Source organism: Mustela erminea, chromosome 5, assembly GCF_009829155.1.
Source record: "Mustela erminea isolate mMusErm1 chromosome 5, mMusErm1.Pri, whole genome shotgun sequence".
Taxonomy (NCBI): Eukaryota; Metazoa; Chordata; class Mammalia; order Carnivora; family Mustelidae; genus Mustela; species Mustela erminea.
Window position 1 is genome coordinate 199,634 of NC_045618.1, and position 17,875 is coordinate 217,508.

Genomic DNA, 17,875 nt, shown 5'->3' on the forward strand with positions numbered 1-17,875 from the left:
GAGGGGTGCTGAGGGAGCAGGGCCGCCGTGGGACGCCCCAGGTGCAGATGCGGCAGCTCCATTTCCAAGCCTCATTCCTTAGTTTCTTTTTCCCTGTTAATCAGGGAGCACTTCAAACCCATGGAGAGGAGCGCGGTCTGGCAAACACGCAGGTCCCCCTCCTGCCTCGACAAGCACCCAGGGGCGGCGGGCCCCGTTTCCGCCTACCCAAACTATAAGGAAAACACGAACCCCGCGATCACGGCATCACACCTGAGACCCTTCGCACTTACTCAGCGGCGTCAGGATCCCGCGCTTCGGAGAGTGTGTGGGAGCCTCTCCCGCGGCCCAGCCGCCCCGAGGTCCCCAGCGCGGGGCCCGCTGGACCAGCCCCTCTTCCCCATCCCCGCGCGCTCCGGGGGCGCTCGACCCCCGCGGCCGGGAGGCCGCGCACGCCCGGCACGCCCCGCACGCCCCGCCCCTCCGAGCGCCGCCCCCGCCCAGCCTCCGGCGCCCCGCGGGCGGGTGGGGCCAGCGTCCGGCTCCGCGCCCTGCGCCCGGGCGTCCGGCTCTGCGCCGGCGGGCTGCGTCGGGAGCCGCCGCGGAGTCCGCCTGCGCCTCGGCCGCGCACTCCCCGCGAGCATGGGCGCCCACCCGCGTCGAGCTGGGGTCGCGGGGCCCCCGCTGCTGCTGCTGCTGCCCCTGCTGGTGCTGCCGCCAGGTACCGGCGCGGGACCGGAGGGACGGGCGGGGGGCGCAGAGAAGGGGCGCCGGCCGCGTCGGGGAGCCCGGGTGCCCCTCCGGCCACCCCTCCACCCCGAGTCGTCTGGGCGAGAGCCGGGAGGGCCGGGGTTCGGGCGTCGACGCCCTGGTCGTCGGTTCCATTGTCTGCCTCCCGCCTACCCCTTCCTTCTAGGAATAGATAAGGAAACTGAGGCCGGTGCCACCTACGGGAGGGGGCCATCGCGGGAGGCTGGGGGCCGGCGCGTCCTCCGCTCCCGCGCGCTCGCCTCTCCGCGACCCGGGCCGCGCCTAGCGCCTGGTGCCGGGTCTCCGGGAGGAGGCCGCTGGCCAGAGCCGCACGGAGGAGCGCGCCGCGCTGGAGGCGGGTGGGGGGGGGGCAGACGGATGCCCGGGGCCGGGTGTTCGTCAGGGCTACACCGGGAGTCGGTCAGGGGGGCGCCGTTTCTGTCCCCTTGATGCTGGGGACCCCAGCACTCCGAGTCCCTGCGCTCCTCAGCAGCCCCTGCCTGCGGTCTCTGATGTGTTTGGGAGGGGACAGCGGGCAAGACCCCATTTCAGGATGCGGGCAAGTTGGGTGAGACTTCCCCAAGGATTCCCCTCCTGCCCTGGCCGCGCTGTCCTCAGACCTCTAAGTGAGAAGGGCAGAGGCTGACTCAAGTCGCCTAGGGTGTGGCCTGGGAACAAAGGGGATCCCCCTACCCCTTTCAGGGAGGTAACTTTGACCACGCTGGGAAAAGATTGAGATTGGCCATGGGGCTCACTCCGAGATCATGGGAGCCACACAGACACCCAGCTTCTTGGAGGTTTGGTGGGGAAACCCCTAGGGAGTCCTGGGCGGCTGCAGCCTCCTACAGGCTGGGAGGCAGAAGGGGGAGGGGGTGGGGCGCGCCCTGAAAAGGCACTGGCCATCTGTCCATCCTGGGAGTGGCTGTAGAGGTGGGCTCGACTTGCACTGCCCCCACCCCATGTGAACACTAGAGTGAGGCCCCCGCCCTGTGTGAACACTGGAGGTGAGGCCCCCGCCCCGTGTGAACACTGGAGGTAGGGTCATTGGTGAGCCCTTCTCTGTGCTACCGTGAGCCCTTCACTTGCTGCAACCCTGGGGTGGATGCAGATAAAAAGATGTTTTCTGAGTAAAGGAAGTCAGGTTCAGAAAGGTTGAACCCCTTGCCCAAGCTAACACAGCTTCCAAGCAGTCTGGCAGGATTTGCACCAGATCTATCCAAACTCCAGCCCAGGCTTGTGATCATGCTGTCTCCCTGGATGTGTGTGACCTCCTGTGTCTGGAGGGCCTCAGTTTCCCAGTCTGTAACTCGAGGCGCTACAGGGTCCCCGCAGCAGGTGATGAGGGTGCCGGGGTGGGGTGAGGGGGTCCCTGGCGCAGGGAAACGTGGCGTCCTTCCCTCAGTGGCCGTGGCCTCCGAGGCCGAGCACCGTCTGTTTGAGCGGCTGTTCGAGGATTACAACGAGATCATCCGGCCAGTGGCCAATGTGTCCGACCCAGTCATCATCCAGTTTGAGGTGTCCATGTCCCAGCTGGTGAAGGTGGTGAGTGCGGGAGCCGCGACTGGGGCGTGGGGTGCGGGGCTTGGCAGAGCCTCTCCCAGAACCAGCCGGGTGTTTGTGTTCAGGCGTCCACTCCTGTCTCTCCTTCTAGGACGAAGTCAACCAGATCATGGAGACCAACCTGTGGCTCAAACAAGTGAGTGAGCGGACCTCAGGCACTGCTGCCCCCTGGTGGTGTCTGCAGTCTCTGCTGTGCCACCCAGAAAAGCCCAAAAATAGGGGTCTCTTCCAGGGCTTGGGGTCACCTGTGCTGCTGCATGGGCCCCCCAGAAGTTGGCCCCTCAAGTCACACATGACAGGTTGTCACCTAGAGGGAGACAGCTCCACAGTCACACAGAGACAGACCTGGGCCCAGAGCCGGCCCCTGACTCCAGGCTAGTGTCCGAGCCCACCTCCTTCCCTTCTTGCCAAAAATCGGTCCTTCGGTAAAATCAGATGTTGCTCTTTTCTCTGGTAAAACAGAAACAAGGGCTCTGGATTTTCCTCTTTAGACTGAGGCCAAGGACACAGGCTTCCATAGGCCCCAGGAGGCCTTGTCCAGCTCTGGACAGATAACTCTGGGTTAATGTGGGTTAATGTGGCCGTTTGCACGCCCACGCAGGCTTCCCGTGCCCCAGAGCCTGGGGAGGCAGGAGGGTCTGGTGCCCACTGGACACCTGTTCACAGCCTCACCTGTCCTCCCGTCCCCCAGCCTGTGTTCCTGAATGCTCCTTGGGCCCCGGGGGTGTCCTGGCTCCTTCCCCAGAACCTTCAGACACCAACCCCACTTAACCTGGAGTTGGCGGAGGGTTGTGGATCATCAGCTCCCTGTTCTTGGGCTGGGGCGGTGCAGACGGGTGTGGAGAAGCTCCTGGAGAGCCATTTCAGGATGTGAACAGCAGGCACTTGCGGCATGCAGCTGGCCTGCACTAGCAGCCACCCCTGGTGGTCGGTTTGGGGCCGGCGGAGGCGGCCTGCACACGCAGCCGGCATGGGCGCCAGAACAGGCTCAGGGACGTGCCTTGGAGGTGCGGGGGAGGGAGGAGACCGTGCGCGTCCTTCCGCTGCCCACCCCGCTTGCCCCCCCCAGATCTGGAATGACTACAAGCTGAAGTGGAACCCCTCCGACTACGACGGCGCGGAGTTCATGCGCGTCCCCGCGCAGAAGATCTGGAAGCCGGACATCGTGCTCTACAACAAGTAAGCGCGGGGCAGCCATGTGCCCGAGCCTGGGCCCTGCCCGGGACCTTGTCCAGAGGGCTTCGCGGATGGGAGAACTCCACGGGGATTTACCGAGCACCTGCTGTATGCCCGGTGCTGGAGCTACCCACCCTGACCCCAGCCCCTTACCGCACCCCGGGGGTGGGTGCAGGAATCACCCATCACCTCCAGGTGTGCAGCTGCCCACCGGAGAGGCAGCCAGGGAGGGGGCGCAGCCACCGAGGCCCTTGCTAGGACAGGGTCCTTCCAAAGGTCAGGACCCAGGGGAGCCTCACCCTCCCCGCTGACTCCGGGCCCACGGGTTCTCCACCTGCCCCTCATGGCACCTCCAACACCCGCCTCTTTCCCCAAACCTGATGCTCCCGCAGCGAAGCTCTGTTACTGGGCAAATGTATGGGCTCCTGCGGTGTGTCCTAGTTCATTCTCCGCGTGTAGAAAGCAGCATTTCTGCTTCTGTGCTTTTTCTCTGAAGTCACCACGTTTCAGCCACGAAGCATTTCTCAGAAAAGCACTTGGTACAGAGTTCATCTAATCTTAACAATTCAAAGCATTCTGCATTTAGGTTTTTGTGCCAGATTAGGACAAACTAATAAGCTTTAACTACTAGGACTGAAGAAGCTGTATTTTGGCTGAGTCCCATTTTGTGATCTCTGGTGAAGCAAGTTGTCACTGTTTGTTTGTTTGTTCTGTTTTCCCAAGGGAATATATCCATAAATTTTTCTTTCATGCAACTTCTATTTGTAAATTTAGTCTGCACGGAACTGGAACACAAGATAAACTCAGCCGGTTTGCAAAGTCTGAGCACCGAGAGAGGGTCCTGGGGTGCTGGCCAGGGTGCAGAGAATTTTTGCTGAGCTGGAATTAAGAAAGTGTGCAGAAATTTTAATCTCATGGTGCGAATATCAGGGCTGCTTTCTTGCTGGCCATCTCGGGTGAACAGCTGGAGGACGGAGGCTGTGAGTCTAACAAGCCTGGTCACCGTGAGCTGCTTCCCATCAGACGTGGTGAGGAGCAGGTAGCGTCAGGAATTCTCCTGGGATCTGGAACTGAAAATAGGTTCTAGAGGAACCCACACAGCTCTTCTCTCTGGGTTACGGCTGGAGTTTCTCAGAACTGGTCCCTCTGTGGAGAGTTTCTCTTCATTTTGACACACGAGCAATGTCTTCGACAAGTTCAGGCCAGAGTTCCCCTGGGGTTTCCTTGTTTTCTGAAGTTCCTTCTCTAACAGGACCCTCAGCACTCGTGGGCACGAGACACCCCACATTCTCACACGTTCCTAACACACTGTAGTCTTTTTGCGTAAAGCTTAACTGGAGGTAAAACCCTTGCCTGCGACCTTCCTCACATCACAGTCTTAAACATGCTGAGAAGTGTCTCTGTGGAAATCACACGCCTGTCTACGTGAGCGAAATCGGGTGATTTCGGGTAGACAGCAGGGGCCACTGCCACACACAACAGGACCACGACCTGACCCGGGACCGTCCAGGGCGACCAGGGAGCACAGGCCTTGCAGGAGGCTGTTCCCCCAGCTCAGGCGCCCGGACACTTCCTCCCTTTGTCTGTGAAGTCCTGTTGTTGGGGAGGCGCATGGGATAAGTCTCGACTTTCCAAGTCCTGGACGTGAGATGTGTTCCGCTGCTTGATTTTTCACTCCAGGAACTCCGTTTGCACGTGCATCGGAAGTCCACCCATGCTCTGGATGCTTCTCTGGGGTTCCCATTTCTGTCAGACGTCGACCTCAGTCCTGTCCGGGTTCACTCCCGCGACCGCACTTTCGACGCCGTCTTGTTGCTTTTAGGCTTTGCTCCAAAGGCGGTTTTTCTTCTTGTGATTCTTTCTTCAGCTGCCAACTCTGGACACACCTGCTGCTGTCCAGCCGGGTTATTTAACTTCTTCCTGTTACACCGCTCCTTCCGCTTCCGGAGCTCCCTTCCTGCCTCTTGCTGGGCACACCAGACCGTCCATTTCCCCGGCCCCGGGGCCGTCCTTCCGGATGTGCCTTCCCTGCTTGTGATCTGGTCATTCACATTACTCAGTCTCGCACTCCCCTCCCTGTGGCCGTTGTGGAGATAGTGGCTTTGCTGAACTTTGAGGACAGGGTGGGTGGGCGTCTCCTTTCGCCAGCTCGAGAGCGTCTGTGTCGGCAGGCCCCTGGGTCGGAGCGTGGCCCCCGCTGGACACCTGCTTCTCCAACCTATAAACTGTCTTCTCTTCTCCACCTGTTTCTGACCCCATTTAGCTTAGGTCCTACCCTAAGCAGCATTTTTCTGTGTGGGTCTTTGTCCGCTCAGGAGGGAGTTTAGGGAATATCTGAGACTCGAGCCCACACCAGCTCCAATGGCCGTCCCTGCAGACCATCCATGGACCCTGCCCTTCCTTGCTTCTTCCCACAATCGAAGCCACAGGCCCCCTGTTTCACTGCTCCCCTTGCAAAGGATTCAACAGAGAGCAGGGGCCTCTTTCTGGAGGGGCAGGTGCTTCTTGTTGGTTTCTATGTCTGGGGCCCCTGGGACATGAGAACTCCTCTCCCCCGGCTATCACTGCCCCCCAGCTCACCTTAGGGCACGTGGGTGGTTTAGCGACCCCTCACTCGTGCGCCAGGCTCCAGTGGGTCAAGGCCCTGCCGCTAACACTCCACGGGAGCCCGCAGTCTGACCGTCAGCATCCTCTTCACAAAGGCGCTGGACTACAGCAGTGGCTAGGAAGGGCTGGCCAGTGACTGTTCTGTGGTCCCAGCGGTGGCGGTGGTCCCAGCTGCGGTCCCTCTGCCCTCATCACCCAAAAGCAGCCCCAGCCACAGACAGTAGACCGCGTGGCTGTCTCCCAGTGGACACGTTCACAGAGAAGGGAGTGGGCCTACACGCCGTGATCCGGAGGCCCCTTTCTGTCCCCATGTTTTTTTTTTTTTTTAAAACAGTATTATTATTTATTTATTTATTTGAAAGACAGAGATCACAAGTGGGCAGAGAGGCAGGCAGAGAGAGAGGAGGAAGCAGGCTCCCTGCCGTGCAGAGAGCCCGATGCGGGGCTCGATCCCAGGACCCTGGGATCATGACCCGAGCTGAAGGCAGAGCCTTTAACACACTGAGCCACCCAGGCGCCCCTCTGTCCCCATGTTTTGTGGCCCTGGGATGTGGCAAGGAGGTTCTTCTGGGGTCTTTTCAGCCCCCCTGAGCAGGCCCCATGGGTTCTTTGGGAGAATGAGTCAGGGCCACGTGGACACTGCCCACTCTCCCTGCCTCCCGTCTGTGTGGAGCTGGAGCAAGGGGGAGCCTGTGAGAACAGGGTGCGCAGCGGGTGACCTGGGGCTGAGCATGAATAGAGCCAGCAGGGCACCTGTGGGGCAGACCGGCCAACCCGAGGACAGGGAGGCAGTGGCCTGTGTCCTCCAGAAGCGATGCCATCACATGCCTTCATGGAGGCAAGGAAGGTGGGACAGAGACCAGCAAGACACGTCCCTTCTGTGTCCACATGTTCTCACTAAGTAACGGAACACAGCTGTCCCCAGACGTTCAAGTGTGTCCTGTTTGTGGCCCTCAGGGCAGACGGGTGTGCAGCCTCTCCTTCTAGAGGGTATGGATTCCTCCAGTGCAGAACTCAGAACTCGAGACCAGTAGGGCCCCCAGGCGAGGCCACGGCTGTGACTCTCAGATGCAGGACTCACGCCCCTGGGGCTCTGTGCGGACAGGTGGGGCGTGCAGAGGGGAAAGGAGAGAGCCGGGGAGGCCGGATAGCAGGAAGGTAAAGGAATCTGTGCACAGGGTCTGAAAGACAAGGCATCAGAACCCGTGACTGTTCAAGCGGAGCGGGGCTGGACGTGTCGGGAGAGCAGGGTCGCAGGCTGCGTCTGGTGTGAGCCCAGCTGTCAGGGCTCCGGGTGGGAGGAGGGGCCCCCTGCCATCTCACGGCCCCACTGCCTGGCCCTACACACCCACGTGCACTCAGCAGGTGCGCACCAGAGAATGAGTGCAGGGCTGATGGGTCTAAACCAGAATGAGGAGCAGACACGCCCACAGGTGTCCCGCCTCAGGGACAACCTTCACCCCATTTCTTTAGAGGGGAAACAATCTCTTTCGGGCCTTTGGAAGCATCTTAGTAAATATCAAGGCAGACTCACAGTTGTGGAGCGAACTAGGGACATGTCCTGGAGTTGGGGGGATGCAGGCTTGGGCCGCGGTGTCCCCGTCGGTCAGCGGGTGGTGGCCTGGGCGACCTTCTCCGGCATGCGCTCCTGCCGCGTGGTCTCGTAAGCAGTTCCCAGCACCCGCTGCCGGCGGTGTGAGAAGCAGGCCTAGGTGAGCGCATGGTCGTGACCCTGGACCGCCCTCCTGTCTCCACAGTGCTGTCGGGGACTTCCAGGTGGACGACAAGACCAAAGCTCTCGTCAAGTACACAGGGGAGGTGACTTGGATCCCGCCCGCCATCTTCAAGAGCTCGTGCAGGATCGACGTGACCTACTTCCCGTTTGACTACCAGAACTGCACCATGAAGTTCGGCTCCTGGTCCTACGACAAGGCCAAGATCGACCTGGTCCTCATCGGCTCCTCCATGAACCTCAAGGACTACTGGGAGAGCGGCGAGTGGGCCATCGTGCAAGCCCCCGGCTACAAGCACGACATCAAGTACAACTGCTGTGAGGAGATCTACCCCGACGTCACGTACTCGCTCTACATCCGCCGCCTGCCGCTCTTCTACACCATCAACCTCATCGTGCCCTGCCTGCTCATCTCCTGCCTCACCGTGCTGGTCTTCTACCTGCCGTCCGACTGCGGCGAGAAGGTCACGCTCTGCATCTCCGTGCTGCTCTCGCTGACCGTGTTCCTCCTGGTCATCACCGAGACCATACCGTCCACCTCGCTGGTCATCCCGCTCATCGGCGAGTACCTGCTGTTCACGATGATCTTCGTCACGCTGTCCATCGTCATCACCGTCTTCGTGCTCAACGTGCACTACCGAACACCCACCACGCACACCATGCCCGCCTGGGTGAAGACCATCTTCTTGCACCTGCTCCCCAAGGTCATGTTCATGACCAGGCCGGCGAGCGGCGAGGGCCCCGGCCAGAATCCGAGGCCGGTCTGCAACGCCGAGCTCTCCAATCTCAACTGCTTCAGCCGCGTGGAGCCCAGAGGCGGCAAGGAAGGCTGTCCCTGCCAGGACGGGACGTGCGGCCAGTGCCACCACCGCAGGATAAAAATCTCGAATTTCAGCGCCAACCTTCCGAGAAGCTCCAGTTCGGAGTCTGTGCACGCCGTGCTGGCCCTTTCGACGCTGTCACCGGAAGTCAGAGAAGCCGTCCAGAGTGTCAGGTACATTGCGGAAAACATGAAAGCACAAAATGACGCCAAAGAGGTAAGAAGCCGTTACTCCCTGGGGCGGATGGGCAGGGTGGGCCCGAGTTTGGCCCGGGGTCGGCGGCCGAGCTCAGACCAGCTTCTCCATGGACCAGGCGGCTGTCCTGGATGGGTGGCGTCACTGCTCCCAGCAGGCGAGCGGCCCCAGAGGCGGGCGGTTGGTGCAGAGAAGAGCCGGAAGCTGGCTTGCGAGCACGTGGCCCCCACGTGGCCCCAGCAGCTGAGCTTATACTCACTTCCCTTTCCGACCGCGTGCTTGCCCCATTTAGATGTCAGGTGCACACGAGTCTGCATTGCGTGGACACCCGTGTAACCCCGAGCTGAGTAAGGATGTGGGGTGTTCCTGAGGCCCCCTCCCAGGGACCCCCGACCTCCTGATGTCCATCAGCTTTACCTTCCCTTGGCCTTCATCTAGATGGATTTCCATGGCACGCACCCTTCCACAGCTGACCTCTTTCATTCAACAAAATGTCTTGGAGGTTTGCTTCCCATGTCACCTGTGCTGCCAACGCAGCTTGTCTAGTTCGGGGCTGTTGGGAAGGAAGGCACCACGCGTACTCTCATGCACGTCTTCTCGTGGACATGCGCGCCCGCGGCTCTCAACTGAGCTCTGCAGGGAGGCATTTTTAACTTCCTTGGTGGGCACTGCGAGGTCCCCCAGGCATTCGGCCAGGGTCATCCCCCCGCCAGGCGGCGTCTGTGCGTTTCCGTGGCTGCATACCCCTCCCCCAATGCGTGTGAACCAGAGCCTTGTTGCCGTTTTCATGAGCTTTTCCCTGCTGAGAAGCGAGTGGGAATCTTTCCCCTTTGTCTTCTGTGAGGGATCCAGGTGACCTCTCCTGCTTGTTGTTTCTCATTGGTTGAGCTCCTGTCTCTTCCGCAGATCTCACACTAGAAGTGACGTGAGCATTAGGGGACGTTTTACACTTAGCGATAGCACGTGTGTGCTGGTCCCCGACCCTGCGCTTATCCCCAGGGTTGTCAGAACCACACACAATGCTTTTGTAAGAAACTCTGCTTTCACGGGAACGGGCTCTGCCTTGACTTGCTGAATCGCAGGGAGTTGATGAACGGGTCGTTCCAGCCCCGGACGCATGGCGAGCAGTTAACACGGGTGCGGAGCGGCTAGAGCCTCTCGTGTTCCACTCCGAACGCCTGGGACAGTGGAGGAGACAGGAGGGAGCCCGCAGCCGCCGACTGTCCTGCGCCCCACCCGCCTGCACAGTGGTGAGCTTGCCATGGCCACGGCCACCGCGGGGCCTCCTGCTCACCCGTCGTTGAGCCACAAAGTCAAGCTCCCCTTTAGCTTCAGCTGAAGCAGCTGCTGGAGCGGAAGTACCTGATCCGTGACAGCCTGTGGCCCCAACACTGACAACCCAGGCAGGTGCACTCTACCCTTCCTGCATCCGCCTGACACAGCTTCCGTTAACAGAGACCTCATAAGGACTGAAATCTGAGTACTCGTACTCAAGCCTCTGTCGAGCTATCAAACTAACTCTCGGGGCGCCCAGGGGGCTCCGTCTGTGAAGCGTCTGCCTTCAGCTCAGGGCAGGATCTCAGGGTCTTGGGATCGAGTTCCGCATTGGCCTCTCTGCTCTGCGGGAAGTCGGCTTCCCCCTCTCTCTCTGCTGTTCCCCTACTTGTGCTCTAGCTCTAAAACAGATAAAATCTTCAAAAAAAAAGAGAAAGGAATTAACTCAATTCCAAAGTTACTAGGCACCATACAAAGTGTTAGAGTGTCACAAGCATCTTTTCTAAAAAAAGGACTCTGTTAAAAATTGTTACTAAAAGGGAAATTGCCACTGAAATGCCCAGAAGATAAATTAGCGGCCAGTGGGAGGCACACGCAAGGGGCAACCATGGCTCAGCTCTGCTCATCCATTGCCACAGGGGCTATAGACCGGCTGTTGGCTCTCCTGTTTCTCCAGATATGGCAGTAATCTGGCCCACAGGCCACTGCACAGCAGCCTATGAGCGGGCAGTGGGAGCCAGGATGCCCGCCCTGTGCTGAGGACACAAGAGCTGCCTGGAGGGGCCCTCCCTCCCCTGGGTTGTGATCCACAGTTTTCCAGAGAGGCTCCCACTCCCCGGGTCCGTGGATTGGCCTCACCAGTTCTGGGTGCACTTGGCCCCCTCAGAAGCTCACCACAGGGCTGGGCTTCCAGTCTCAGCTGTGCTGGCCCCCACGGCACAGGAAGGCCTGGTGACCCTGGCAAGGAGGCTCCCTTCCCCGAGCCGCTCACGGGGGTCACCGTGTGCTCCCGCTTGTAAGAGGGGGTGTTGTAGTCATCCTCGAGCCTGGGGTCCCTCGGAGGTGCTCTTTGCTGACGGCACAGTTCGCAGCTGGTGGTTGCCTGCTCTCGATCTGGGAGGCGCACCCAGGCCAGGATCCTCTTGAGCTGCCAGTCTGCAGACAGCTTGTCTTCTGACAGCTGGAGACAGACGCACCGTGTGCGTGATGTCATGGCGCAGTGTGGACGGACACCCCCGCCTTCCAGCGTCTCCCTTCTGATCCGTGCCTTATTCATTCCCGTGTTGTGGGTACTGTCGTGTCAAGGCTCAGTTTCTGCCATCTTTTTGTATGTTTTCCATTTATTTTCTTTTTTCCGGGAGTTTGTGCTGTGTGCTGTGAAGTCTGAATCGTGGCTGCTTGGAAAGCCGTGTCTTCTGTTTTCCTTCGTTTCGGGGAAGCTGTGCGTCTGAGAGTCAGATCCGCAGCATCGCCTGGCGTCCGTGTCTCACCCCCAACTGCTCCCTGCCCCCCTCGGCCCTTCTGCTGCCCAGCCGCCCTGGATGTTACCGGGGCTGCTGCTGGGTGGGGGAGGCGGAGGGGTGGATGCAGTCGGCTTCCCACACCAGGCTCTCACCCGAGGTGCATCCTGGGGCGTCCTCCTGCCCCTCTCTCCCTGCACCACGTGCCTTCTCCAGGGCTGACAGTGGAAACTTCAGAGGCCTGGGGGCTTCAAAATGTTAAAACTCTCATTTTCAAGGGAGTTTAGCTGGCTCGAAAATTCTCGAGTTGAAGTTCTTTTCCTTAAACACTTAGAAGGTACTACTGGTTCAGTGTCACTGGTGAGCAGTTCTCAGTGAGCCTGACCCCATTAGTCTGACTGGCAGATTGCGTGCAGAAGCCTCTGGAATCTGTACACCAGGACCGGGGTGTGTGTGCGGGTCTCTCCTAGACCGACATTCTCACCAACCGCTTGCCCCGAACGTCCACCTTCCGTTCTCAGGGGCTCCCAGTTCTCTGTGTCGATTTCTCCCTGTGCCTCTTTCCCTGAACTGCACGCCTGTGCTTCCAGCCCCCACCTCTCCCCTCCTGCCCTCCGCCCCCCACCCCGCCTCACCGGTTCCTTCCTGCCTGCCCCCCCCACCCCTCCTCCCAGGTGCCCTCCTTCCTGCGGCCCTCACCCCTCCTCATGGGTCCCTTCCTGCTGCCCCCCACCCCTCCTCACAGGTGCCCTCCTTCCTGCGGCCCTCACCCCTCCTCATGGGTCCCTTCCTGCCTGCCCCCCCCACCCCTCCTCGCAGGTCCCCTCCTGCTCACTGTCCCATCTCTTGGGTCTTTTCCTTGACTTGTCTGTCTCACTTGTTTCTTCTGGGGCCCTGCTCCCTCTACTTCACATTTCCAATACTCTGTCATCTCTGCGGATCTCCTGTTTTGTTTGAATCCTTAACCTGTCATGTGAATTTCCTTTCGAATGGCTAAGTCTGCATATTGAGGTCTGAAAACTCACTTTTTATGGGTCAGCCATCCTTGCAGCTTGTTTGGGCAAGTGCCCACGTGGCCACAGGCCGGATGGACTAGACCACCCTTCAAAGGTGCCTCTTTCCCTCTGCATGACCTCGTCACTTAAGGGACATCTCGACCTCTGGCTTTTCGCCTCCACCAGGCTCTCGTCCGCTCCCAAGGAGGCTGCATCTCTGGGCAGGGAGTGGACAGTCTGAAAAGAGGCAGAGCGTTCAGGGAGAAAAGAGCACGGCGCAAAGCTGTCCCCGGCCCACTGTCCTCCGCCCGCCCACCCCAGCGCACCCGGGCCAGCCCCTAACCTACAGGCTCCTCTGGCTTCAGGGACATTCCAGGGCCGGCTGGCAGAACGAGCCAAGAGCTTGTGCCAGTTCCCCGTTCTGTCTGACGCCTCTTTGTTGTCAGTAGTTCCAAAGTTTCCACGAACCACCCCGCGTCATCGTGTCTTCCAGACTTTAACAGACCTAACGCCAGTTTTCACCCCCTCTTTGTGCGGCCCATGTGTGTTCCTGGGTGAGACCCACATCCCCTTCTCCTGCACCAGGCTAAGCCCACCAAGACGTTAGAGGAACACGTGTAGTTGGAGAAGGGTCGGGTGTCTGTTCAGCCTGAATCCCAGCAGGTGTTGTCCACAAAGGACTGTGTGCCCTGGAAGGACCACGTGCCCCACCTCATCTCACCCCGCAAGTCATCCCACTCGCCCCCGAGGGGAGCCCTGTCCTTTTTGATTATTTAAATGCAGTGGATTAACAGAGTGTGTTATTAGTTTCAGAGTTCAGTCTCTTTAACACCCAGCACTCGTAGAAAAGAGAGGGGCCCTACAACCAGCAATCACACTACTGGGCATTTACCCCAAAACCACAGATGTAGTGATCCGAAGGGGCACCTGCACCCCAGTGTTTACAGCAGCGACGTCCACAGTAGTCAAAGTATGTAAGAGCCCAGATGTCCATGACAGATGAATGCATGAGCACAACGGAACTTTCCTCAGCCATCGGAAAGGATGAACACTCACATGTGCATGGACAGGGATGGAACGGGAAGGGATTATGCCAAGCGAAACAAGTCAGTCAGAAGAGTTACAGGATCTCACTGATATGTGGAATTTAAGGAACAGAACAGATCATAGTGGAATAGAGGAAAAAATGAAACAAGATCAAACCAGAGGAGGAGACAAACTGTAAGAGGTTCTTGAACAGGAAACAAACTGAGGGGCGGGGGAGGGGCGAGGGAGGGGCGAGGGAGGGGCGAGGGAGGGGCGAGGGAGGGGCGGGGGGGTGGCGGGAGTCAACAGGGTGAGTACTGCTCTTACCTGCATGTCACAGACGGAGAAACCAAGGTAAACCGAGGTCACGTAATTGACCCAAATTCTCAGACTCTGGGATTGAAACCAAAGTGTCTCCAAGTCTGTGTTTCCGGCCTCTGCCTTGTGACAGCCTTTGGGGGCGTTCGGCTGGCCGAGGGACCAGAGGAATCCGGGGGTCTGTTCTGTATTTGAGGCGCTTACAAACCACAGCCTGGGTCCCGGGAATGCAACCAGAGCATTACGTCTAATTGTAGCTGAGCCTAATGTCTTCAAGAGCACCCCCCGTGCTGCTCACGATGGGAGCGACAGTTCTCGTGCCCCAGCCCATTTCCGTGCACTTAATTCGGTTACTGAATCACATGCTGCTTCTTGATTACGCGATTATTTCTTCAAAATCCACTGATTCATGGGTTCTCTCTTCCTCAATTCAATTACGGCTTCCTTGCTTGTGGAGCCGTCTAGGACTGTAATTAACATGCGGTTCTCCTTCCTGTTTCAAGCCCGAACCGAAGCTGTGTTATATGCAATTAGTCTTGCTCTTTCTTCCGCCTCTTACTTTATTGTCAGCAATTACGTCTGATTTCCAGCCTGTCCCTGTCCGTGGTGCTCAGGCCTTATGGTGGAAGAGGATCTTTGGTTAGGTGGGCCCGGGGAGGGGCCGCGGGGAAGACGCCAGCCTGGCCCTGATGTGCTGGTTTCATGGGCGGAACAGATGCTGAAAGGAAATTAGTATCTAAAACGGGTTAAGAACAGTACTTGGAAGCAATGGTAAGTGATGGTTGGATTGTGTTAGCTTTTCTAACAAGGTCCAGGAGCCCTCCCACAGGCACAGGTCAAAGAACTGGTTTTACCAACCTTATAAATTAGAAGTCAGTTTAGGAAAAAATAGATTATGGGGTATCTAGTGGCTCTGTCAGTGAAGCGTCTGCCTTTGGCTCAGGTCATGATCCCGGGGTCCTGGGATGGAGCCCCACATTGGGCTCCCTGCGCAGCGGGGAGCCTTCTTCTCCCTCTTCCTCTGCCCCTCCCCTTGCTTATGCTCAGTCTCTCTCTTAAATAAATAAATAAAATCTAAAAAAGAAGAAATAGATTATGTGTACATTAAGAAATTTCTGTGGGTTTTTTTGTTTTGTTTGTTTAAGTGAGCTCTACACCAAACATGGGGCTTGAACTCACAACCCTGAGATCAAGAGTCCCACGCTCTACCGACTGAGCCGGCCGGGTGCCCCAAGAAGTTCCTGATTTAAAACAGACTCCACATGAGTGTTTCATGCCCGTTTCTCGCAGGGCGTGGAGAGAGACTTGGGACTGGTGGATGTCTGCAGACGGTGTTAGGAGCAGGAGCTTTCTTGTGTTGGGAGGTCAGATGGCTTCAGCCGCTGCAACGTGTTGACTCGATGTTCCCGCTGGATGTGGGTTCCCTCCACGGCCCTTCGGGCTTTATTTTTTCTGCTTTCCTGATGTGTGTTTCTCTTTTTCAGATTCAGGATGACTGGAAGTACGTGGCCATGGTCATTGATCGCATCTTCCTGTGGGTTTTCATCTTGGTGTGCATCCTGGGGACGGCAGGGCTGTTCCTGCAGCCTCTGCTGGCGAGGGACGAGGCATGAGGCCAGCTGACCAGCCTGGGCATGGGGCGCGTTTGTTCCTTCTGGTGGGAAACGTCGCTCCCCTAGGATGTGGCCTGTGCCCATCATTGGGAGGCGCCCACTTCAGTGCAGGACCTCCAGCCGTCACCCCCACCTCCAGACCCTCCTCATCCCAGAAACCACGAGCCCCCCGCCCCCTTCCCCAGCACCCCCATGCCACTGTTTGTAGGATTTTGACTGAGGACCCCATATAAGTGAATTATGCAATACTCTCTTTTTGTGACTGCCTCCTTTCCCCGAGCGTAATGCCCTCCAGGCCCGTCCGCATGGTGGTGGGTGTCTGAATGTCCTTCCTGGTCGCGGCTGAGCAATACTCTGGTGCATGAGCGGATGTTCTGCGTATCCGTTCATCCGTCAGTGGACGCCAGGGGCTCCCGCATTTTGGCCATTACAGACAACGCTGCTGTGAATGTGGGTACCCAGGGATCTGTTGGGAGACCCTGCTTCCAGTTCTTTGGGGTAGAGGCCCTGAGGTAGAACTATTCTATTTTTAATTTTTTGAGGAAGCACTGGACGGCTCTCCACAGTGGCCGCACTGTCTCCCGCGCCCCTGGGGCTCTGGCTGGCCTCATTGCCATCAGGGCTCGCTCCCTGTGCTTTCGACAGCCCCCGTCCTCCTGCATGGGAGCCGGGGTCTCGCTGCCATTTTGATTCACATTTACGTAATGATGAGGCTGAGCATCTCCTCCCGAGCCTCTCAGCCCTCTGTGCGGCACCTTCGGGAACGTGTCTGCTCAGGTCCTCTTCCACTTGGGGCAGGGTTGTTTGGGTATTTCAGTCCTTAAGTTCGAGTTCTCTGTGTATCGTGGTTATTAAGCTCCTATATGGCATGTGATGTGCGATATTTTCTCCCCGTCCGCGGGTTGACTTTTCACTCTGTCGATAACATCTTGTAATGCACAGATTTAAATTTTCATGAATTCCACTTTGTCAGTTTTTTGTCACCTATGCTCTTTTGTGTGATATCCCAAAAGTCACATCAAATCCCGCATTGTAAAGAATTCGTCCTGTTGCCTCCAAGAAGTCTTACATTTAGGCTCTTTCTCATGGTTTCTGTCCTCGAGCTACCAGCGTTGGATCTCGCATTTCAAGGATTACTTATCCCGTTGTCTTCATTTTGTCAGAAGGGATTCATGCAAGAAAAACGTCAAGAGTATTTATTATAGATAAGTGAACATTTAAACTGGCTTTCTGGTAAAGAAACGTCAAAATAGCAGTGCCTGGGTGGCTCAGTGGGTTGGGGCCTCTGCCTTCAGCTCAGGTTATGATCCCAGGGTCCCTGCATCGGGCTCTCTGCTCAGCAGGGAGCCTGCTTCCTCCTCTCTCTCTCTCTCTCTCTACCTGATTGTGATCTCTGTGAAATAAATAAATAAAATCTTCAAAAAAATTTAAAAAAAAAAGAAACATCAAACATCACTGCAGCTTTTCTGCAGTGTCGGGCGGTATGCTGTATCACAGACCGTGTGAAAATGGCCAAACTAGGAAGACTGTCTCCTGCTGGTGGTGGAGGAGGTGTAAGCGAGACCCCGGCATGTCTGCTTAGGTCGGTTCACAGCAGATTTCCTGAGGCTTCCTTCCCCAGCCCACGGCCCGCTCCAAGTGTCGTGCTCTCTCAGCAGCAGCCCTACCCCCGCTGGCTTTGACCCTGCACCCCGCTCCCCCGCCACCCGGTTCCCAAGATTCTGAGGGTTGTAATTCTACCATGGAGCCCGCGCATGTCCCAGAGCAGCCTGAGTGGCCACTGGGAGAGGTGGCAGCTGTTCCCACGGTCACAGTGGATGGACCTCAGCAATAGCACTTCCCAGCCTTGGCACCAGTGACATTCTGCGTCACTGCACTGGGAGGACTGTCCTGGACACTGTGGGATCTTTAATGGCCCCCCCGGGGTCTGCCCAGTAGATGCCAGTGACACACCCCCAGTCCCTTGCCGGTTAGGACAACCAAAACTGTCTCAAAAAATGAAGTCTCCCCTCGAGCACAAAACTACCCAATTGAGAACCACTGCTTGAGACAGATTATTTAGAAGCGAGTCTCCTGGACCATAGGCTGGAGTCTGGGTGGCTGCTGGTAGGAGACGAGGGTTCACGGAGACCGTTTTGATCTTGCACTAGTCGTTTGGATGTTTAGGCTATGCAAAACAAAACCGACAGAACTGCAGCCCGTGCTGACTTGTGTTTCAGTAAGTCAAATGAAGATCTCTCTAAACTTTACTCATACAAGTTACAAACAGCAGGAATGCAGACCAGAGAGGAATTAGGGAGTGAACGTGTTAAGCTAGCTAACGGGCAGTTTAAACTTGGCAAACCCAATGTTCACTTGCTGAGGGACA

General features: G+C 57.8%; 1 protein-coding gene across 2 annotated transcripts; it reads left to right on the top strand.

Moving 5' to 3' along the window:
* Positions 1-493: 493 nt before the first annotated feature.
* Positions 494-16,466, top strand: CHRNA3 (cholinergic receptor nicotinic alpha 3 subunit). 2 transcript variants are annotated; one of them, XM_032341843.1, is made up of 7 exons: positions 494-700; positions 2,132-2,271; positions 2,381-2,425; positions 3,359-3,468; positions 7,830-8,841; positions 9,727-9,781; positions 10,075-10,409. In XM_032341843.1, exons 1-6 carry the CDS (start codon positions 622-624, stop codon positions 9,736-9,738), a joined length of 1,398 nt encoding a protein of 465 aa, XP_032197734.1. In that variant the 5' UTR covers positions 494-621; the 3' UTR covers positions 9,739-9,781; positions 10,075-10,409. The 2 variants fall into 2 exon arrangements, with proteins under 2 accessions (XP_032197734.1, XP_032197733.1); XM_032341842.1 differs by lacking the exons at positions 9,727-9,781; positions 10,075-10,409 and adding an exon at positions 15,379-16,466.
* Positions 16,467-17,875: the final 1,409 nt, after the last annotated feature.